Consider the following 24,045-nt stretch of genomic DNA (forward strand, 5'->3'; position numbering starts at 1 on the left):
CCTAAGATTACTAACAGATATATGCCTGCCATACGCGTTATAGATGAATCTTATCGCTCTTCTCTGGACACTTTCAATGGCATTGATATCTGTTTTAGTGTGTGGGTCCCAAATAATATCGCCATATTCCAATAATGGTCTTATTAGTGATGTGTAGGCCACTAACTTGGTTTCAGATGTGCAATGTTTCAGGCGCCGTTTCAACAGCCAGAGCTTCTTAGTCGCCGCCGAAACAATATGCTTAATGTGGCTACTCCAGTTTAGAGTTGACGTAATATGGATTCCCAGATATTTGAACTCAGTGACGGTTTTAACTGCGCCATGGTTTATTTTGTAAGTATAGGCTAGGGGGTTATTTTTGCGAGTTAAGGTCATTTGAGGGCATTCGGAGATATTTAGTTTCATGCGCACACCAACTAAACGTGTTTTAAACGTGTTTATTTAAAAATGCCGCGTAAAACTATGTGTTTGACTAGGCTGTTTTCTTACGTAATCTGATTTGTATTTCGTCCAAGCTTACGTTTTTTCATTCCTTGCTGTATTACATTACATTTTCCGTTTACTTTTTGTTTTCATTTTGCTGCATTGTTTTTACTTTTTTATCCACTCCCTTCTGTAACGCCCCACTGGGGCCCTGAAGGCATTGTAATAAATAAAATAAACTATTAATTAAGTCCAAGAAGTCATTGAGGACGAGTTGGTCAGCCGGAGTCTGTATCCTAAGGTACACTAGACAGTCGTCGGCGCAAAATCGACAGCGAACTGCTGTCGATGGCACTAAATTCTTAGTCGCCAACTCACGAAATATAAAATTTCCAACTTACAGCGGGCTGACAGATTTTCGACTTAAATTTTTATTCTGCGCACAAACGAGTTTGTAACATTTTAAGCTTTGCCTCTAAGAGTAGAACGCGACAGCGTCTTGCAACGCTGCCAGGCAGTCCTTAGAACGCCGTCGCCCGTTCGGCTCTACGCCTGACTCGTCGGTAAATTGGTATTCGAGGAAAAGAAATGTATCGCATTTCTCAGTGGACACCTGAACCTCGCCGTAACTGGAAGGGAGGGAGATGGGAGTGAACGAAGACATCGTATTCACTAGACGCGCCTTTGTTCATTCCAAACCTTCTAGCTGGCATGGTGGAGTGGTTAGCGTGCTCGTCTCGCACTCCGGAGATCCTGGTTCGATTCCCCAACTCGACCAATTTCCTACTCGGTTTATTTATTTATGTGGTCTGACAATAAATGTTAATTAGGCTCAATTAGTCATTAATTATCGTGCCATTATCATAGAATACCTAAATTCGCGTTCTGATTTCATTAAAATGCCATCGATTACGTATGGATTAAGTAATCATTGGCATATGCCGACATAAGGCAAGTAACCGCAACGCGGACACGTCTGCCGACACGGCTGCTAACGAAAGTATGAGCCATTAAAGGCTTTCGTTTTAAAAAGTTGGATTACCTTATGTACTGGGGCAAAAATTTCGCCAAATTGCAAATTTGGTTTGTGTGCAGTGATAAGTTGATGAATTAAACGCGAAAACACACCTAGATGTCGCATAAGCCACAAACATTGATATACCACTTGGACATCAGAATAGCCATGGCGTCCGTATAGTATGTGGACTTTTCGCATTCGCGTTGATTCATCCGAAAAAAAAAGCACAAAAAAGAAGTTGAAAATAATAAAAATTGGAGGAAGAAAAGCAGGACAGGGAAAGACTTTCGCATTTTTGATCTTAAGCAAACTTTAGTGCATTCCTGTGATATCCTTGATTTATTCATATTTTCGCCTTAAACAAAGTGAGGAGGGTGGAGAGATCTCTGATATCCTACTGTTAACTTGAAGAGATGGCTCAGAAAATGACTTAAATGAGGAGTGAGAGTGGCAGTCAGCCAACTTATGCTTAAACTATGATAGGAAACTTGCACGCCAGTAGTTCTTGGAGACATGCGGATCGAGTTCACTTTGTCATAACCATCATTAGCATAACAACTTCTAGAGGAATATAAAGAGCTCTTCCACATCTCTTCAGTCAAACCGCAGTTGTGCCAACTAATTATCCTCACAAGCTTTCTAATCTCTACCACCCACGTGACCTTCTGCTTTCCCCCTATCGTCTCTCAATTTCTCTCAAGATTGCAATTCTCGCCGGCAGCACTTCAGATGCGATCCCTGAGAGAGAATTTTCAGCGGCAGCCACCCCATGCTATTGCCAGGGTTCGCAGTAGATGATGACTCAACAAACTGGTTTGGTTTATTGGTTTATTGGGGTTTAACGTCTCAAAGCGACTCCGGCTATGAGGGACGCCGTAGTGAAGGGCTCCGTAAAAGTCCACTACGTGGGGTTCTTCAACGTGCATTTATATACCGCAGAGAACATGGGCCTCTAGAACTTCGGCTCCATCGAAATTCGGCCGCCGCGGCCGGGATCGAACCCGCGTCTTTCGTGTCAGCAGCCGAGCGCCATAGCCACTGAGCTACCCCGGCGGCGGCTCAACAAACTGAGCTCCTCGAGGCATGTAGGAAACAATGCACATATGATAGTGCGCACGCCATACACGCGTACGTCATAAATATTTCTGAAATTATTTGAACAGACGCGGTTTGTAGCATGTACGTGTTCACACATGTCGTAAACACAACTGAACACAGCCATTAAGACGGGCCCAACTCACGAAACAGCGCACAGACTAGCAAGAAACAAAGCGCAAATTCCAAGAAACACACAGGCGTGCTTCTAAAAACGCCTCCAGTTGTTTGATACACACACATATGATCGATGTACATATTTGAAGTGCAAGGAATGTGTTTAGGTAGTCAGCGCTAAAGCGAAACTTTGATTGACCTTTTGAGATTCTGTGCGGGCATGGGTCAAATGCTGGCTGCATCAAGGCGCTGGCTGCAATGAAAAAAGAAAAAAAAATGCCCGCTTCTTTTCGTTTCTTTGCAGTTTGGCTTCGCAACTACTTATGTTTTTTTTCTTTGCATCGGCACGGGGCTATCTGTTTTCAAATTTCAGCGGTACACCACGTCTTGGTCGTCCCTCAGTCCTTTGTTGCTAAGAGCTCGAGTCAGTCTTTCAAGGTTCTTTGCAGCCGTCCACACGTGGCGTCGAGTCCTATACTGCTTATGTCTTCACGACGCTCAGTTCTCAACGCTCAGACGCTCAACAAGTGTTCTTCCCAGTCCGCTGGCAAAGGAGGCAACTGCAGGCGCCGCTGTAACTTCAGCGCCGCGGTTCTACGGGTTTGCATTAGTGCGCGTGATAATTTGTTTTTTTTTTCTTTTTAGCGTCGGCTCCGTCTTACGATTGCGAACGTTTTATAACAAGCGAATGACGATGCGCACGGTATTACTACCCCAGTCTCGTATTTCTCCCGACGTCGTGCGTAGAACTTTGTTCATTCTAGAAACACCTAGCTAAGACGAACTTCTCTGCAGTTGTGTGGGGAGACGACAATATGGCAGTTAAAATATAATTTGAACAGCTCTGAACAGATTTATTTTGCTCGTTTCATATCAGACATGATAAAGTGAGCGGCACTGCAAACCTATTGGCTATTTTCTTCAAGTTATGAAAAGTTTGCGCAGGTTGGATTAACTTCCGGTCGCAAGGTCCGCGGAGGTTTCCTCGTTTTCGGTGTCGTAGAACTCTTAACCTTCTTCACAAGGGTCTCGGCAACAGCCATCCTATACAGCCCTATAGACTAATATAGATACAATACAAATCCCATAGACAGTCTACAGAAAATCTATCGACATATGGCCATACACTTGTAGTAGACATTTTTCTGTAAAGCCTGTAGACAATGAATTAACAAATGCAAAGGGGTCACGACACCACATTCAGAACGGTGCAACACCTCACCTCTTCTTCCAGGCTTTCCTCATACTCAGTGTGCTAGCTACAACGGCTGACACAGCCTCCCCTGTGAGCCTGTGCCTTGACTGCAACGCAATGGCCCGAGGATTGGACGCAGCAACCAGTTACGACCGATCATCAGCGCCTAATCTGGCAACAATGAGCGCATTCCATCACTATCAGCGATGACCACCGGGAATATAAGCAGCTTCCAGCAGCCACCCCTGCGGGGCACGACACCGCATTCAGAATGGTGCACTCACCTCGCCTCTTCTTCCATGCAGTTACCTAAACGCTTGCCCTTGCGTTAGAACCAGCAAGCGTTGTTTCTTTGCAGTGTCGTGCCCTGAGGTGCTGTGTGATGTGTTAGGATTGCTTGACAGCAAAGCCGCAAGCGGCGTTTGTAACCTGCTCTTGATTCTCTGCGCGACGTGGAGACAAACCCTGGTCCCAACCCCGGAAACGCGGTTGCATTGTCAACTGTGCTCGCTACGGTACAAAGAATAGAAGCAAGTCAGAACGGCATTCGGAGCGAACTGACTGCGCGTAAACACTGGCGTGCCTGTGTTGACGTCGACCTGAAGCAACTGGCTGAAAGGAGTCTCAGCGTTGAAGTTGATATGGCGGATTGTAAGATTAAGCAGGCTTCGACAGTGTCCGAGTCCAGGCCGAATATGTCAGGTACTATTGGCCTACATCTTCGTAAAATCGAATCAAGATGCGAAGACGCGGCAAACAGACATAGGCGATCAAATATGCTGTTCTTTGGCGTTCCGGACGAGATTTCTGAAACCTTGTCGACGTCAGAAAAAAAAATTATACATCTCTGTTCTGAGAAGCTAAGGGTTAATCTTCAAAATGCACAAATTGAAAGATCGCATCGTCTAGAGCAGTTTCAGGCTGACAAATGCGGGCCAGTGATCGTAAAACTTACATTTTTTAAAGGGCAAATAGCTTATCCTCGAAAATGGAAAGTTTAAGGACACCGATTATGCAGTGCGTGAAGACTTTTCACTACAAACGTGGCTCGCCAGGAAAAAGGTCTTGGAATTTGTTGAATCTAAAAAAAAAAACGGCCTACAAACTCAGCGTAGAAAAACTGCGCACGGGTGGTTCAGTATACATGTATGACCGTGACACTCACCAATTAATAGAACTCTCAAAATGGCTACGGCGCAGAAGCAATGCACGTGTTACCAAAAACCCAACCCAGCCGCCTATTGATAGCATTCCAAGCCCAATTCTTGATAACTTGGTTTGCCTTTCACTAACATACGCAGCCTTCTTCCTAAACGCACCGAACTCTTCTCATATCTCTATTTTACAGGTTGGTGGGCATTTATACTTATCACTGTTAAGGCTACCTATAGTTTTCGTCTTTGCTGCTGCTGCCGCTGCCATGATACTGTAGTGCGAGTGTCACCTTACTTCGTTGCCTATAGTACTTTATCCTCTGTTGTAGTCCCGAGCAATGCCGGAGAATACTATTTGTATTGCATGTAAAGAGAACCTTGATGATGGCGACGAGTGTGTCACTTGTGACGAATGCAGTTGCAGTTACCACAATGGAAACTGTTCTGGAGGTTATGTAAAAAGTACAAAGGGGAAAGCCTCCAAGACCACATGGAAGTGTCCGACTTGCATACTTGCCAGAACCAGAGGGGGAAAGTCGAATGAAAAGTCGAAAAATGAACAGGCATGTGAGCACAAGGCGGAACTATCGCAAATCAACGCCAAGTTAACTGTTCTCTTGCAGATGAAAGAGAAAGTCGACGCTCTAAGTAGCTTGAAAGAAGTTATAGAAAGTCTTGAACAGTCAGTGCAGATGATGTCAGCCAAGTATGACGAGCTTCTAGAAACGCAAAAACGACACGATACGGAAATACAAAATCTGAACAAACGTCTTGAAGTCGTAGAATCGGTGGGATCTGAGGCTGAGGTGGGTCGATTGAAAAGGCAAATAAATGACCTTGAACAGTATGGACGACGCCAGAATCTTGAGATCCATGGTCTGAAATACACTGAGAACGAAAACGTGTTAGCTGTTGTGAACGACCTTGCATTGTCTTTGAGCCTTGAACCGGTCACTGAGAGTGAAATTGAAGGTGTGCACAGACTTCCTCACAGGAAAAATGAGGACAAAACGCCTCCTGTGCTGATCCGCTTTGTCAGCCGGAAAACAAAAGATCAATGGCTAGCGAAAGTAAAGGATCTGAAAGCTAAGGAATCAGACATACGCCTTTTTGACAACCTGACAGCCTTCAACAGGCGACTCTTGTGGCTGGCACGTTCAAAGGCAAAGCAGTGTGGCTACCAGTATACCTGGCAGAGAAATGGCAAAATATTTGTCAGGAACAGAACCGGAGAGAATGCAATCTGCATTGCTTGCGAAGACGACTTGGCAAACATTCGGTAGCCTTAGGTTTTCATGCGCGCTGATCTTCTGTGGGAAAAAAAGAAGCCTATCATGACCTATTTTGATATTGATTCTTTCAATAAGTACATTCTGAATTCTGGAAAGTCTCTCAACAATTCTCTCAGTTTTTTTTCATTTAAATGCACGAAGCCTGCAAAACAAAATAGATGAAATGGTTGTGTTGCTGTCAACTTTGAGGTTAAAGTGGGATGTATTAGTATTTTCTGAAACCTGGTTTAGCAATGATAATGATGCTCCTAACATTGATAATTATAAATGCGTATCTTTGGCGCGACAACAGAAAAGAGGAGGGGGCTTATCAATTTATTTGAGGAATGAAATCGGCTATCACTGTTTACCTGAATGCTGTGAAATGAATGAAGATGTAGAAGCTTTGTCTTTGTGCTGCGGAAAAATTGTTGTTATAGGTATATACAGACCGCCTTCAGGTTCGGTATCTGCGTTTTGTAACTTTGTTGAAAAAACTTTGGAATATGTGTCTCTTAATAATTATGAAGTGGTTTTTCTTGGTGATATAAATGTTGATATTCTGGGTCAAACGTCCGTTACGAGAAATTTGCTAGATTTGTACAACAGCTATGGATTTGTGAACTTAATTTCCTCACCAACAAGAGTTACTGACAGCTCTGAAACGCTTATTGATGTGTGCTTTACGAATATTTGCACTAGTGATGTCCCGGCTGGCGTTTTGACATTAAGCATTAGTGACCACATGCCTATATTCTGTATAGTTCCGAGTCAACCAAAACAACACAGGAGTAAACCGGAATCTTCCACATTTAGAAGAATTGATGAAAACAGCTTATCAGAGTTTCGACGTCTTTGTGCTAGCACAGATTGGAGTAATATTTTAAGACAGGAGGATGCATGCCAATCGTACACAAATTTTATATCTACTATTCAAGAACACTACAATACTGCATTTCCGCAAGCAACGCGCAGAACTCATAGAAAATCAAGAAAGCCGTGGATTTCAAAACAACTGTATGACCGCATCCAGGAAAAGAACAGACTTTTTTCGCGTTTTGTGAGAACAAAAGACACTGACATTCTCCGTCAATTCAAAACGTTCCGCAATAAGTTAGGCGCTGACATTAAAAAAGCAAGAAGTGATTATTACGCGAGAAAGTTCTCCATGTCTGATGGCTCGAAGGGAACATGGAATACACTTAACGATCTTCTAGGTAAAAATAGAACCAACGCACCCGTCTCACTCCACATTCATGGCGCGAACTATGATGGCGCTGACCTAGCGAATGAATTTAATGGGCATTTCTTATCTGTTTTTCCGCCAAAATCAACTGATGGTCCACATCAAGATGCCTCAATCTATATAACCAGTAAACAAAGTAATTCCATGTTTTTGTTACCATGCACAGACTCAGAAATAATTACCATTATTCACTCCTTACGCAGTAATAGTGCTCCAGGTGTCGATGGCATAGCTCCAGTCCCGATCAAGAAAGTAGCAGATGTCATTGCGATACCATTAGCACATATAATTAACCTAATGTTCACGACAGGCACATTTCCACATCAGTTGAAAATAGCTCGTGTCACTGCCATTCACAAAGGAGGTGACATTAATGATTTAAATAATTATCGGCCGATCTCCGTTCTTTCAGTTTTTTCTAAGATTGCAGAACTTGCAATCAACACACGTCTTTCTCAATATCTCGAGAAAAACCATGTCATCTCCAAGCAACAGTACGGATTTCAAAAAAACAAAACAACTGAGGCCGCCTTACTGGAAATCAAAGAAAAGCTAATTGAAAACATAGAAAATAAACTGCTAACAGTTGGCATATTCCTTGATATGAGGAAAGCGTTTGACTCCGTTAACCATAAGATATTGCTTGAAAAAATGCAGTGTTATGGAATACGCGGCGTTCCTTTAACCTTATTTGCTAGCTACCTTGACAACCGATCTCAAACAACTATCATTAACGGTATTTCATCTGGGATCGGTCAGATTGTGTCTGGTGTGCCACAGGGCTCCGTTCTAGGACCAACGTTGTTCTTACTATATATTAATGATATCGTCAACCTTCGTCCAGCAGACAACATTATAATCTATGCAGACGATACTAACGTATTTTTTTCAGGGCAAGATAGTAATATTTTGCAAGCAGCCTCCAATAGTTGGTTATCCCAATTGTCTGTTTGGTTAAAATCAAATAGGTTAGAACTTAATGTCAGGAAAACAAAGTACATACTGTTTAGAGCCAAAAATAAGGAAGTTCCGAACAACTTCCAAATTCACTTCGAACAAGCTCCTATAACTCGTGTCAGCTCTACAATGTTCCTTGGAGTCATTTTTGAAGAACATTTACTCTGGACAGATCATGTAAACTACGTTTGCACTAAAATGGCTCGCTCTGTTGGTATCCTAAATAAATTTCGCACAATACTGCCTCGGAAATTCAAACTACAAATTTATTTCTCTCTAGTCTTTTCGCATGTACAATATTGTTTGTTGATCTGGGGAACGACTACCTCAACCAATCTTGTGAAAGTACTTACTTTACAAAAAAGAGCTGTACGAGCGATTGATAATTTACATTACAGTGAGAGCACGGGTCTTTCCTTCCTCAACCATAGACTGCTAACCATCACGGCCGCTTACCACAAGAAGCTTGCTGTTTATATCAGAAACCTTATGAAAAGAAACTGGCAGACTTTCGAGAGCACATATTTAATTGCCCAAACAGCATACAGTCTTAGGCACCCTCAATACCATGCATCAAAATCCCGTACAAACTATGGGTTCCAAAAACTAACTCACATAATTCCTCATACATTAAACACCTATCCATATTTAACAGAATTGTCACTACAAAATATGTCCGAGGTCAGATTTAGGAAAACTGTTCATGAATATTTTTGTTATAGCTAGTTGTGGTGTGTTTTTACCTAATCAGTTATTGTCTTTGCTATGTTTTGATCTTAGTTTTGTTGTGCTTAGCTCTATGCATGCCTGATCTCTGTTTCGTTGTCAGTATATCCGCTGCTTTTCTAGTTTCTGTTACTTACGAAAACTTTGTACCATTGCCAAGTGCCACTTTGTTTTTGTTTTTGTTTTTTTTACATGGGGAGGGCAGGCCTCAGTCAGGCGCTACTAGGCGCCTTTAGCTTGCTCTCCCTTGTTTGCAGTCTCTGTACTGGCCAAACAAAACCAATAAATGAAATGAAATGAAATATAAACTGAAATATACTTCTTTTAACAGAAACATGGTTGCGTACTGAAACCGCTGACGTGGAACTTCTGCCTGATAGCAACAATTTTCAAATTTACCGCAAAGATAGAAAAAGCAAAAGCGGCTGTGGAGCATTAATTGCTGTTAAAAACATTTCATCTTCCGTTGCTTATATTCCATGCGAACTGGAAATCATATGAGTAATAATAACATCCCGCCTAGTTACCACTGTTTTAGGCAGAGAGAGAGAGAGAGAGAGAGAAAACTTTATTGTACAAGGAATTCGGGGCACGCCCCACGGTCCCCGCACGACCCCACTGCACTCAAGTGTTTATGTTCATTTGCTACAGGCCCCGGTCTCCCCTGCCGCGGTTCTCGCTGATCTACATGAGAATATCACGGCCATTTGAACTAGATTTCCTAATTTATTTCGAAATGAATTCGAGCGCACAACAACACGCACACAAGAGAGGAAAGACACAGGATAGGCGCTAACATCATCTGATTTATGCGCAGGTAAGAGAGCAAATTATATACATAATGGAGACATGCGCAGTAAAGAAACATATCGTCAGTTCACAATGCTTGCTCGAGATACCTGTACTCTGCGAGCAAAAGATTAACAGACGTGTCACTCACGCAGTCATGCCCCCTCTTCTTGATGTGAAAGGCTTCTAATAGTTCACGTGCCGTCTTATCACCGCCTCTGCCAAGTATCTTTATCTCTTTCAGCCACGGCTAGCACGCTCTGGAATGAATCCAAGCCGCAGTAATTTGCTCTCTTACCTGCGAATAAATCAGATGAAGTTAGCGCCTGTCCTGTGTCTTTCCTCTCTTGTGTGCGTGTTGTTGTGCGCTTCAATTCATTTCAAAATAAGCTATGCACCATCTAGCCCAAACAGAAGTTTTTTTGGCGACATTAATTACCCGGACACGGATTGGTTCAACCTATGTTCTCATTCATGTGCCTGTAATGAGGTCATGCAGCTAACACTCCACTTTTGTTTTGTCCAAATATTTGACGTTCCAACACGCGATGCTAATATTGTAGACCCTATCGGTATGGATTCGGTTGAGATGTGGCCAACGGTCGTCATCAATGGCGTTATTTACCGCCCTGTGGAAATGAATTCTTCATTCTCAAGTCAGTTTTCTAATTTACTAAGCGATCTTACTTGTCGTAATTGGTGACATTAACTTTCCGGCTATTAACTTTTCGTTATTAACAGCTCCTGCCAATGATCCTGAAGCTCAGGCTTTCCTTCAGTGCTGTCTCGATTTCTCCTTGCGACAACTTATTTCTGAAACTACGCGTCGTTCCGCCACTACAGCCAATATTCTCGATCTTATCCTGACAAATAATCCTTACCTTTGCTGCAACATTGAGCACTTGGAAGGCCTTTCCGATCCTTCCATAATCCCGGGAAACCTGAATTTTGTGCCCCATAAAAAAGCAGCTCGTACTGAACAAAAAAAGTGCTATAACCGAGCAACCTTCGGTGAAATAAATGCTCAGTTGTGAGTCTTTGCTGACAACTGAGCTGTCAAATTTTCGACCCGAAAAAAACGCAATGTCGCCTGAAGTGAAAAAATGTGCAGATAATTTAATGCGTTCAAAGTGACAGAGCAAGGAAAACAACCGTCGAGCTCGCATTTCTTGCTGCAAAATTACCTGCTCGGCAACAATGAAAAAAAAAACAAGAACAGTGCGCGCGTAGCTTCATTTTCCATCTGCCAGAACGACAAGAACTTGACCTGCCGGTGTCTTCCCAGCAAAAAGGTCCGTGATGCCAGTTTATGCACTTGGTATGTTGGGTTGGCCAGGATTAAACTGATACACAGAGAAAAAACAAATCGCAAGGTGCAAACAGTTCAGCACTGTAATGAATCCAAGCCGCAAGCGTTTTATTCAGGCCAAAAAACTCGTTCGGGTGTGGCTGTATGCCCGCATCGGCCACGCGGTTTCGATTTCACGCGCCGCGGTGACCCAGAATATCTTGCCTCGTAGCGACAGCAGATTCGCATTTTCGAAATTCTAAAAACGGGGATGGTTATTAGTGACGGTCGGCGACAAATCACTAGTTGCAAGCGGCCGCCTATCAACAGTAGTTCAAAAGTTTACTGTCAGTATTTAATTACAAACTTTACTAGTTAACATGATGCGCCTGTTTTTTTACGCCCGCCAGCACAGCAATTACTGTGCCGCAAATACCTTTCCTTTACCTCAAAAACCCTATTTTTAAAAACTACTGATCATCTTCTCTGATCACTCGGTATACTTTACCTAAAGACGATGATATCGCTCAATCCTTAAGTTTGACAGAAGCCAACAGCCACAGAAACCAAGGGGCACAGGGGATATTTTTTTTTAAATTTATTTATTTAGTTTGTGGTGTTGATCAATTTAGAGTATTACAGAAAATGTTATTGCTTAAAGATAATTGATTAGAAAAGCAGAAGAAAAAACAACCACATGCCGCCGGTGGGATCCGAACCCACGACCGCCGAATATGAGTCTTTGCACTGCGAGTGTGCTTCTTTTCCTAACTCGACGTCCCCCAATCGCTCTTGACACATGCAGACGCTGCCGGCGAAACCACAGTCTATGCCAGATAATGGCTCACTCGCCATGCAAAAAAAAAAAAAACAGCGAGCGTGACCATTCGTTATACGAGTGACAAGGCTGCCATGTCTGCGTCACAAATAGCACGACTCTTTCTGAGAAAAAAAACATGGCCTTTTCGCTGTGTACTCTGAGCGCGGATAAAATAGAAGCTGGAAGGCAGTTTCACAGCTGGCATGTAGGAAAGCGGCCAAGCCTGAAGACAGCTGTGAAAAATTCTGATGTATTGAGAAACAACTTGCACAAGAAAAAGGCAACGTACTTGGTAGCTGAATGATGGTATACGTGGCAGAGTCTTGTATTCACAGAGCCTCAATCTTGGCGGCAGCGGCCGTCTTTAAATGAAAGCGAAATGCGAAACACCGCAGTGGGCTCTGCGGTTTTCGCGCACGGTAGAGAAGCACAGGAGGTCTACATTACTCCGAGCACTCCACTACGGTCTCTTTTCTCCTTCTTCTACTTTCTTCTTCATCCTTTCTTCTGGTCAGGTGGCCACCAAAAGTGAAACAGTTGCTGCGCTTTTTCTTTTCGTTCCACCATTTTTTTTATAACGATTACGTAAGTACTAGCGCAAGTTATAATATGAAGCGGGTGACTGCGGTTTCTGCTTTCATCAAAAGTTGTAGCCAGCAGAAATCTGAAGTAGACAAAATTGTTGCCATGTTATTCGTGATCCTAGCACCTTAACGCGGGGTAGACAGTAGATCACGACGCTGGTGAAAACTGCAGGATGATCGGGACAAAAGTATATGCGTAGCTATTCAGCACCGCAACACTACCATGAGTGTTAGAACCCTTCGCCTAGTAGCCTTTGATGAGCTGACTCTCATTTGAAAACTGTCCACCTGCTCACGTCAATTTCGCCGCTTCCACTCCTTCGAGGACACCGCCCTCCTAAAGAAGGCACGAACAAAATGTTTCGCCGATCACAACCCCCTGCGATGCCAAGGAATGTAACGGGGAGCCGAAAACGAGATAATCGACCGCCCCATAAGAGTGGAAGAAGTTTAGGTGGCTATAAGGAACACGACCAGAAGCATGGCAGCGGGAGCGGACAGAATCGACGACGCCCTGGTCCGCAACCTGGGCGACGACCTCGTACAAAAGCTCGTAAGCTTTCTTCACAAACATTGGGTGGCGGAGACGCTTCCAAAATATCGGAAAGACACCGATGTAATAATGTTACGCAAACCTGGTAAAAAACTCCAAATTGAAAGCATCAAGCCTATCTCGCTCACGTTGCGCTTTGGCAAGCTTTACGAGCGGGTGGTTACCCTAAGACTGAAAAATTTCATGGAGGATAACGACTGTCTACCCCATATCACGCTCGGCTTCAACGGAAACCTCTCGACGCAGGAAGTTCTTCAAATACAAGAAGGTGTGCTGCAGAATGTACCTCGAAGCGGTGAAAATGTCATAATGGCCCTGGACACGAAAGGGGCATTTGATAACGTCAGAAACGAAGCGATCTTTACGAGCTTAGACGACCTGGACAGTGGACGCACAATCCTCGGTCACGTCAAAGCCTCCCTGTCCTGTAGAACTGGCACCATCGGTATAGAAGGCCTTCAATCGGACAAAACTAACGCGTCATACAAGAGAACACCCCAAGGGTCAGTTATCTCACCCATACTCTTCAACATTTCTATGAAAGGCCTGGCTCGAAAACTAGAATAGATCGAAGGCATCACGCACGCCAGATATTCCGACAAAATAACAGTCAGAAAAAACACAGGCTCCCTCGGAGAGAAGGAAGAAAGGCTACAGGAAGCGGCCTCCTGTGCAGAGCAATACCTCGCAGAAAGAGGACTCGCATGCAATACCGAGAAATCGGAAGTGCGGCGAGTCCGGAGAAGCAAGCAAAAATTGGACCGTCCACACCAACGAGGACCTGAAACTCAAGGTCTACCTGGAGGGATCGCCCATATCGGAAAGAACAATAATAAGAATCTTAGGCATGCGGGTGCAATCCAACCATCGCAGTGCTCATACTTTCACCCTGCTCAAAGCAACAACGCTACATGTCGGACGCATGATCATCCGCATCACCAACAGGGGACATGGCATGCCTGGAAAAATTCAGGGGGCACTTTGTTGACCTAAAGTGCGGTGAGGCGAAAGCCTTAAGCGCAGTGTCGCTGCTTGTGTCACTGATGTACAGTAAAGATGTTAAGCTTCCCCTCTAAGAGTGGAACGTGACAGCGTTTTGCAACGCTGCCAGAGAGTCCACAGAACGCCATCGCCCGTTGGGTTCTACGCCTTGCTCGTCGGTAAATTGGTTTTTGAGGAAAGGAAATGTATCTGTCTCGCATATCTCGGCGGACACCTGAACCTTGCCGTAACGGGAAGGGAGGAAGATGGGAGTGAACAAAGACAGCGTATTCACTAGTCGCGCCTTTGTTCATTCCAAACCATAGAGCTGGAATGGCGGAGTGGGCTTCACTTCCGGCCACCGCAGTGTTGGACGTGCGATCATGGGCTCCGTAGGAGCTTGTCTGGCCGCGAAAACAGGGTTACTGAACAGGAAAGTTCCTACCAGGTTGTTCTGCCAGGTCTGCCTACAGGGCGTTTTGTTTTAAATACCGTTTTTTTTGCACGCCGACATCACGGCCCGCCCTTACCGGGTGGAAGATTTCCGAGACGCGTTAGCCCAGCATGCGCTGCTCCTTGACGTTATCGCCCTGGGGGCGTATCGCATGAGCCACGTCTGGGCTATCGCAATGAAGGATGCCGATGCAGCGCGGAAGATTGCAGGCGTCGGTGAGCTGCTCGTGAAGGAACGCCGCTGCTTAGTGATCGACCCGACGAACCAGGACGTGCGCCTCAAGCTCCATTGGCTGCTCCATAACGTGCCCGACGAGGACGTGCGTGCCGCCCTTGCGCCGTACGGGAAGGTCGCAGAAGTGACCCGGGAACGCTGGCGCGTGAAAGGCGTCTCAGAGAAGGGGTCGACCACAAGGCTTGTCACCCTGAAGTTGAAAGCCGGTGTTAAACTTGACGATTTGCCTCACCAGCTGAACGTCGGCGGTAAGTTGGCACTCGTTGTGGTACCCGGAAGACCCCCTTTGTGTCTTCGCTGCCGAAGTACGGGCCACATTCGTCGGGAGTGCCGAGTCCCGCGTTGCGGAATCTGTCGGCGTTTTGGCCATGAAGAAGGCCAGTGTCCTCGCACTTACGCGAACATCGCAGGACCTGGGACCAGCGATGATGCGTCCGAGCATCTGATGGATGAGGCGGACGCGGAAGAGGCAGCCAAAACAACTGGGCAACCAGTTGTGCAAGATGGACCTACGTTGACGCCTCTTCAAAAAAAGGTGACGACGACGACCAGCCAAGTAGCAGCTGCAGCATCAGTGGCATCATGGCTCTCAACAAGACGACAGTGGCCAGGAGACGGACGCGACGGAAGTCGCGTTCGACACCCCGAGCAGCGTGGAGAGTGATGACAACGTCGCCGTGGACACAAGCAAGGAAGAGGCCGCTATGACAGCTGCGAAGCGGTCGCATGACGAGAGCGTAGGCGAGAAGATGCCGCCTGATGGGGGCGATGATGAACCGCCGCCGAAGACATCGGGAGTCAGACGCTCGACGCTACGGCCACGGCCGAACTTTTCGGCCGACACGCGGCAGGCGGGTAATCCGCCTCCGTAGCTCTAGTGAGACCGTGTTGGTGTGAATGTCAACTCTTCATCGATCATCTTCAAGATGATCCGGCAGCGGCGATGTGTCTGTGTTCGGGAAAAAAAAAATCGGGGTTGCTCCTCCGACGTGCTTCCAATCGCCACCGGACGTTTCTTTGGGAGGCCGCATGGTCATGCGGACGATGCGGACCGTCCACTGACGTAAGCCACACCGACCACGGAGGTAGGAACGCGACGGCCAGAAGCGTGTTTTCTTTCTCTATAACACATGGTATTTAAGCTGGACACACCACTTCGTGTAGCCACACTGAATGTCAGAGGGCTTGGAGCAAGAAGGTGGCAGTACCAGCTTCACCGCCTCCTTTTAGACAATGATCTAGACGTGATAGCAGTCCAAGAGTCTAAGATAGAGTCAGGGGAACATGCCGGCCGCATGGTGGTTCCTTTTCAGGCAAATGTTTATGTGTGCGTTTGCCATTCCGTAGGTGCATCTGGTGGATGCCTCTTATTTATTCGCAACACTTTGGGTAGAGGCGTGGAGTCGGTTTTTTCTTGTGAAAGTGGCCGTCTTTTGGTTGTTGATTTCACCTTTTCGAAATTATGTTGGCGTGTTATTTGTGTATATGCTCCGAATGTGGAAAGAGAGCGTCAGAATTTTTTTGAATCCTTGGAGTCATGGTTCAAGTGCGACAAAATTTTGGTTGTTCTTGGGGACTTCAATTGCGTGTGCATGGCTGTTGACAGAGCTAAGTACAGAAAATTTAGAGATAAGAGTGCTGAAATGCTGACCGCATTTGTTAGTGACTATGGCTTAGAGGATATTGGCAGTGTGTTCTCCACTGGGAGCTGTCCGGAATACACGCACTTTCAGCGCGATAGTCATGCGCGATTGGACAGAGTATATCTGTCAGTTGATCTTGTTCCCTTATGCTCTAGTTATCATGTACAACCAGTGACTTTCAGTGATCATTGTCTTGTGAGTGCCACTTTTGGAAAAAATAGCAGGAAAGCACGCTTTAACTGGCACTTGTGGAAACTGAATGCCAAACTTTTGGAGGATAAAGAGTTCGTGATGAAAATTAAGACTGATTTTGAGAACATTCTTATTGCCCAACCAGTTTCTTTTGCAATGGAATGGGAAAGATTCAAAGAGCAGGTGAAGATTAAAGCAATAGAAGGAGCAGTGTGATTAGGTATAAAGAGAAAGAAAAAGAAAGAGCCCTGCACGCTGAATTGGAATGCTTGCTGAACATGGAAAGCACAGCTCCTGGAATGTTCACAAAAGAAATCAGAGATGTGAAATGCGAACTGGAACGCAATGACACAGAAAAATATAAAGCTGCTGTCGTACATACAAGGTCCGAAAAATTGTGGGCAGGCGAAACGCCTACAAAGCGAGCGCTCGCGGACGAAAAACGGTATACGCTTGCCAGAAAGAAATCAGAAATATAAGATACGGAGACGCAATTACCAGCGATCGAGGAGATATTCAGAACGGCTTTGTGGACCCCTTCACAGAACTTTTTAGTAACAAGCGCCAGACTGTAGAAGGTTTTCATGTAAACTTCTTACAATTGATGCCAACACTTGACGATGAAATCAAGCAGCGCCTAGAGCTGCCATTTACCTTGCAGGAGATAGAAAAAGCAATAGACGACCTACCATCTGGGAAAGCCCCTGGGCCAGATGGGTTGAGTGCTATATTCTTCAAAACATTCAAACACTACGTCGCTCAACTGATTCTCAAAGTATTAACAGAAACTTATGAAAATAATCAAGTTCCTTTGTCTTTTACTACATCCCACATTGTTTTAATTCCCAAGACTGATGACACGGAGAAACCTATGTTGGTGGGGTCCTATAGACCAATCAGCCTCACAAATGTGGATTACAAGGTGTTCATGAAGATTTTAGCCAGCAGATTGCAAAGTGTAATCGCCAAGTTAGTTGGGCCGCATCAAACCTGTGGCATCAAAGGTCGCAGCATTGCCACAAATATACATGTTGCACGAAGCGTATTAGAACGCGTTGACGCGCTTGGCAGTCAAGTAGGTATGATGCAGCTAGATTTAGCAAAAGCTTTCGACCGTGTTTCTCATGACATTCTTTTCTCCATTCTAGAGCATGCCAACCTGGGTAACGTAATAGTAGAAGGGGTAAAAATGGCTTACGCAAATTGTACGACGAGAATTATAGTTAACGGCGAACTTATCAACAGCCTCATAGTACGCTCGTCGGTGAGACAAGGATGCCCGCTCTCTCCCCTGCTTTTTGCAGTATATCTCGAGCCGTTGTGCTTGGCCATTCTTAACAGTGACTGCATTTCTGGATTCAAGCTTCAGGCAGCCGAAGTGAAAATCCTTGCATACGCGGACGACATAGCGGTATTTTGCACAAACAGAGACAGCATTCGTGAAGCTACGAATGTGGTCGAAAAGTTCTGCGACCAAACTGGATGTCAGATAAACTGGGGAAAAAGCTCAGGATATTGGCATGGGGAATGGGATATTTCACAAGATTTTTTTTCTCGACTGCAATGGACTGACTTACCGACGCGGTACCTTGGGGTGCCCCTAAAAAGTTCTCGCGATCCCAGCACACACTGGAACGAGGACACGTTAAACGCAAGAGAGAAAGCGGACGCGTGGCAAGGAAGGCAGCTGTCAATCTTTTCACGTGCCTTTGTGTGCAATGTTTTCTTGATTTCTAAGATATGGTACGTGATGAATGTGCTCTGTGCGTCGCGCAGCAATATTCAAAAAATCCATCGAGTGTTTGCAGTTTTTTTTTGGGCGTCGACCTGGGAGAAAACCAGGCGAACAAACTTGTTTATTTCAGTCAAAAGCGGTTGCGTTGGACTGGTTCATTTGTTTTTGCGTCAAGTGGTGTCGCGCTTTATTTTCCTTCGTGATCAAAATGACATCTTTTTGAGAACTGTTATGCAAATGCGGTTGCAAAGGCTGCTCCCCGGAATCATAGTGTCATCTTGTGAAAACATGTGTGGTGCTGTAAACGGATATTTGCGTGAGGTTGTTCTTTCCTTCAGGTTGTTGGAAGTGCGTTTTTCACTAGAATACCTGTATAACGCTCCCAAAAAGAAGCTGTATAAGGATTTGGTTGATATTGCCACGCGCCTAACGCGCCGCGCGGCCTCCGCGCTGAGTCGAAGACGACGACGAAGTGGCGGTGGGCTCTCGTGGCGCGCTGTTCTGTTCTGTGTCGTGGAAGCTGGCTCCATAATTAAAAGAAGGCTCCCGGTCTTGGGTTCTTCTCGACGCCTACCTTCACGGCTCTTCTGGTCGTGACACTGGTGGAGGTGCGGAGGTCCGGACTCCCTTCGCGAACTCATCCGTTCAGTGGTCCGCGAGGAGCTGCAGCACCTTCAAGGAATCTTTGCCCCTCGCGTCGATTCCGTCACCAGCGTCATCCGCGAGGAAGTCCGGCAGGCCCTCAGAGCAAAAGACGCTGCAGTTGTGCCGGCGCCGCAACCGACTCCATACGATCCCGCGCCGTACCCGACTCCGGTCCAGCCAGTCACGTACGCGGACGTCGTCCGCCGCGCGGCCCCATCTCCTGGGCCTTTGCCTTACACCGCACCATTGGTCGCGGTGCACTCTGCTCAGCCTACTCCTTTCTGGGCGGATCGGCGCCTGGCACCGCGGAAGACTGACCTCTGGCGCACCCCAGATCAACGACCGCTCTGCTACCACTGTGGTGAGGCCGGCCATCTCTACCGGCGGTGCCCCTATCGCGAAATGGGACTACGCGGATTTCCTGTCGACAGCCCCCGTCCACGGCCTGGAGAGCGCCCTCAAGACATCGCCGAATACGTCACCCGCCAGCGTAGTTCACCGCCTCCTCCGCGCCGCGAGTCGCGATCGCCTTCTCCTCGCCGGTCTTCCCCCTCTGGGCTCCGTTTCGCCTCAGGACAACGCGGTTCCTCGAGCCCTCGTCGGGAAAACTAGCTCCGGCGGCCTTTGGAGGCGAGGCCGCCGAACGCCGATCCGCCGCAAAGCTTCCACCGCCGCAACAACCGAATAGCCCCGACGTCGGATGCCGCAACGCTGCACAGTTTTCCCCGACGCGCCTTCCGACTCGCCGCGATGCCGTAACCCCTATCGCCGACCCGCTTCCGCCGCCGCACCGACCCGATCGCCCCGACGCCTAACGCCGCATCGCCGAAGAGTTTTCCCCAACCCGCCGCTTGAATCGCCCCGACGACGCAACCCAAGTCGCCGACCAGTTCCCGCCGCCGCTCCGACTGAGTCATCCCCAACAGCCATCGACGGGCCGCGCTGAAGGAAGGGTCTCGTTGGATATCCCTGTTCTCGTCGACACAAAGGAGGTCAGCGCGTTGGTCGATACGGGCGCAGATTATCCTTAGCGGACGGCTGGCGACGGCCCTGAAAAAAGTGACGACACCCTGGGACGGCCCCGACATACGTACGGCCGGCGGACATCTTGTCGCACCACTCGGTATGTGTGCGGCGCGGGTTACGGTCCGAGGCTGCACATTCGTTGCCACTTTTCTCGTTCTGCACGAATGTTCTCGCGATGTCATCCTTGGAATCGACTTTCTTCGCGAGCACGGTGCTATCATAGACCTCCCGAATCGCTTGGTGACATTTTCTACCGCAATGGCCACAGAAGAACCTGCGCACCAGGGTTCTCGGTCCGCCCTGCGAGTTGCCGACGATACCGTTACGGTGCCACCACGTGCCAGCATTCTCGCAAGGTTACCTGTGACGAGCCACATAGGAGACTGCGGGTTGTCGAGCCTAATGTCTCCCTCGTACTCACTAAGGGAGTTGCGGTGGCACGGGGCCTTGGATCCCTTCATGACGGTTGTATAGAGGTCCTTGTCACCAACTTCTGCAATGAGCATCGACATCTGTTTCGTGGCACAGCCATCGCTTACGTCGACTATGTTCAGGAAGTGGCCGAATGCTTTGCTTGCGAGGAGGGCACACCTGGAGCTGACACCGAAGCGGTCACCAACGTAGACATCAATCCAGGCCTTGCACCCGCTGAAAAGAGGCAACTCCAGGACCTCTTGCGGGAGTTTGGTGCGTGTTTCACGTCGTCGTCTAAAGTGCGACAAACGTCGATAGTTAAACACCGCATTATCACGCATGAAGGAGCACGACCCATCCATCAGCAGCCCTATCGTGTGTCCCCTCGTGAGCGAGATGCTATCCAAACACAGGTCGAAGAGATGCTCACAGACGGCGTCATCCAACCGTCAAGCAGTCCGTGGTCGTCTCCTGTCGTGCTCGTGAAAAAGAAAGACGGGACATTACGATTCTGTGTCGACTACAGGAAGCTGAACAGTGTGACCAAGAAAGACGTGTATCCGCTCCCGCGTATCGACGACTCCCTCGACCGACTTCGTCAAGCCAAGTACTTCTCTTCGGTCGACCTCAGAAGTGGTTATTGGCAGATAGAAGTTGATGAGAGGGACCGTGAGAAAACCGCCTTCATCACACCGGACGGGCTGTATGAATTTCGCGTCCTCCTATTCGGGCTCTGCTGTGCTCCTGCCACGTTCCAAAGAATGATGGACACCGTTCTAACAGGTTTGAAGTGGCAGACCTGCCTTGTTTATCTTGATGATGTCATCATTTTTTCCGCAACGTTCACGGAACATCTACACCGCCTCAGGACTGTCCTCGAAGCCGTTCGATCCGCCAACCTCTCCCTCAAACCAGAAAAATGCCACTTTGGTTTCACCGAATTGAAGTTCCTCGGGCACGTCATTAGTGCTGACGGAATCCGAGCTGCCCCAGAGAAGCTTGCTGCCGTTGCTGCCTTTCCGGTCCCCGTCCACAAAAAAGCAGTCCGACGCTTTCTGGGCCTGTGCTCCTATTATCGCCGCTTCATTAGAAACTTCGCCCAGCTCGCCAGCCCTCTGACGCTCCTAACCCGTGATGACACGTCATTTTCCTGGGGCAACGAGCAGCAGGCTGCCTTCGACGAGTTACGACGCCGACTCCAATCACCGCCCATCTTGGCACATTTCGACGAAGATGCCGACACAGAGGTGCACACGGATGCGAGCAACGTCGGCCTTGGCGCCGTTCTAGTTCAGCGGCACAGCGGTGTCGACAAAGTAATTGCCTACGCCAGCCGCGCACTGTCACGCGCTGAGTTGAACTACTCTACCACGGAAAAAGAATGTTTAGCGGTAGTCTGGGCCGCCGCTAAGTTCCGCCCATACCTGAATGGCAGACCGTTTCGTATCGTCACCGACCACCACTCGCTGTGCTGGCTGAAAAATTTAAAGGACCTTTGCGGCCGCCTAGCACGTTGGGCATTACGCCTGCAGGAATTCGATTTCACCGTCACCTACAAGTCAGGCCGGAAACACACCGACGCTGACAGCTTGTCCCGCGCTCCTGTCGACCCTCCTCCACAAGACACCACCGACGATGATAGCTTCCTTGGAGCGGTCAGCACGTCTGAGCTCGTTTACAGACAGCGTGCCGACGCCGAGCTGCGTCTGCTCATCGATCATCTCGAAGGTGGCTGCCCTGAAATACCACGATACCTCGCTCGTGGACTTTCGTCGTTCTGCCTGCGGAGAGGAGTGCTTTATAAAAAGAACTCTACTTCAAGTCCGACAACTTACCTGCTCGTCATACCGTCTGATCTACGGGATGAAGTCCTCCTTGCCTGCCATGATGAACCAACTTCCGGCCACCTTGGAGTTACACGCACCTTGTCCCGTATCCGGCAGAACTATTACTGGCCCAACCTTACTTCAAGTGTGAGGCGTTATGTCCGGACATGCCGGCAATGCCAGCGGCGGAAAAAACCCGCGCTCAAGCCTCCTGGACTGCTTCAATGCATCGAGCCGCCCCAAGTACCATTCGACAAAGTCGGCATGGACCTTCTGGGGCCATTTCCCCTCTCGTCGACCGGCCACAAGTGGATCGTAGTCGCCACAGACTACTTGACCCGATACGCTGAAACGAAGGCCCTGGCGCGGGGTACTGCTGCCGAAGTTGCCCACTTCTTTATGCACGACATCGTGCTTAGACACGGCGCCCCATCGGCCATCATTACTGACCGAGGCAAGGCGTTTACAGCCCGACTCCTACGTGACATCTTAGCGCTTAGCCATACAGCTCATCGACCAACAACTGCGTATCATCCCCAAACCAATGGTCTAACGGAACGGCTCAACAAAACATTGGCGGACATGATCTCGATGTACGTCGACGTTGAACACAAAACCTGGGATGAGGTCTTGCCGTACGTCACCTTCGCATATAATACCGCGACGCAGGAAACCACCCAGTTCACCCCGTTCCGTCTCGTGTATGGCAGAGAGGTCCGCATGATGCTAGACGCCATGCTGCCGTACGGCGACGCAGAGCTTCCCCCTGAAGCAGGCCACTTCGTGGAGCAAGCAGAGCAGGCCCGTCAGCTGGCCCGCTTGCACATCAAGGACCAGCAATCCGCCGAAGCCCGACACTATAACCTTCGGCACAGGGACGTGCACTACGAACCGGGCGACCACGTGTGGGTGTGGACACCAGTGCGCCGCAAGGGATTGTGCGAAAAGCTTTTAAATAGGTATTTTGGCCCGTACAAAGTCCTGCGCCGCCTGAACAGCGTCAACTACGAAGTTGTCCCCCATGGAACTGTGGTCGTCGGCCCTCAGCGTCAACGGCCTGAAATCGTGCATGTAGTGCGCTTAAAGCCGTACTTTTCGCGTGACTGAGCGCTGTGTTCACGCTGTTTCGTACCTTTTCCCCTTACCCCACGTGTGAACTTGACTCTACCTGCATGTCATCTAGCGCGCACTGTATAGTTCACCTCACCCCCAGTCTTTTTTTTTTGTTCCTCCTCCCCTCACTGTACATATCCCATTCCACATCGGGACGATGTTTCCTTTCGCGGGGGGGAATAATGCCACGCGCCTAACGCGCCGCGCGGCCTCCGCGCTGAGTCGAAGACGACGACGAAGTGGCGGTGGGCTCTCGTGGCGCGCTGTTCTGTTCTGTGTCGTGGAAGCTGGCTCCATAATTAAAAGAAGGCTCCCGGTCTTGGGTTCTTCTCGACGCCTACCTTCACGGCTCTTCTGGTCGTGACAATATTATGCTGCCGCCACCTTTGTATCGTGCGCCTTACCGTGGAGGCCCAGGGCAGGATAGTTTAAAACCGGTGAAAATGATGCCGGTTCGGCCGACAGCGAAAACATTCTTTTTCAAATTGCACTCTAATACACTACCCGTTAAAACCTGGCTCCATGAAAAAGGAATCTTTTGTCCCA

The 24,045-nt window shown here is 47.8% G+C and overlaps 2 protein-coding genes across 2 annotated transcripts in view; both read left to right on the forward strand.

The window, feature by feature from the left end:
* Positions 1–24,045, forward strand: part of LOC149334648 (glucoside xylosyltransferase 1-like) — a 222,253-nt gene that overhangs the window by 27,251 nt on the left and 170,957 nt on the right. The window lies entirely within an intron of this gene.
* Positions 14,625–15,777, forward strand: LOC149334649 (uncharacterized). The gene is made up of 2 exons (XM_089557970.1): positions 14,625–15,391; positions 15,510–15,777. Exons 1-2 carry the CDS (start codon positions 14,823–14,825, stop codon positions 15,775–15,777), a joined length of 837 nt encoding a protein of 278 aa, XP_089414096.1. The 5' UTR covers positions 14,625–14,822.

This window comes from Amblyomma mixtum, chromosome 8, assembly GCF_055824585.1.
Source record: "Amblyomma mixtum isolate Tamu chromosome 8, ASM5582458v1, whole genome shotgun sequence".
NCBI classification, from domain to species: Eukaryota; Metazoa; Arthropoda; class Arachnida; order Ixodida; family Ixodidae; genus Amblyomma; species Amblyomma mixtum.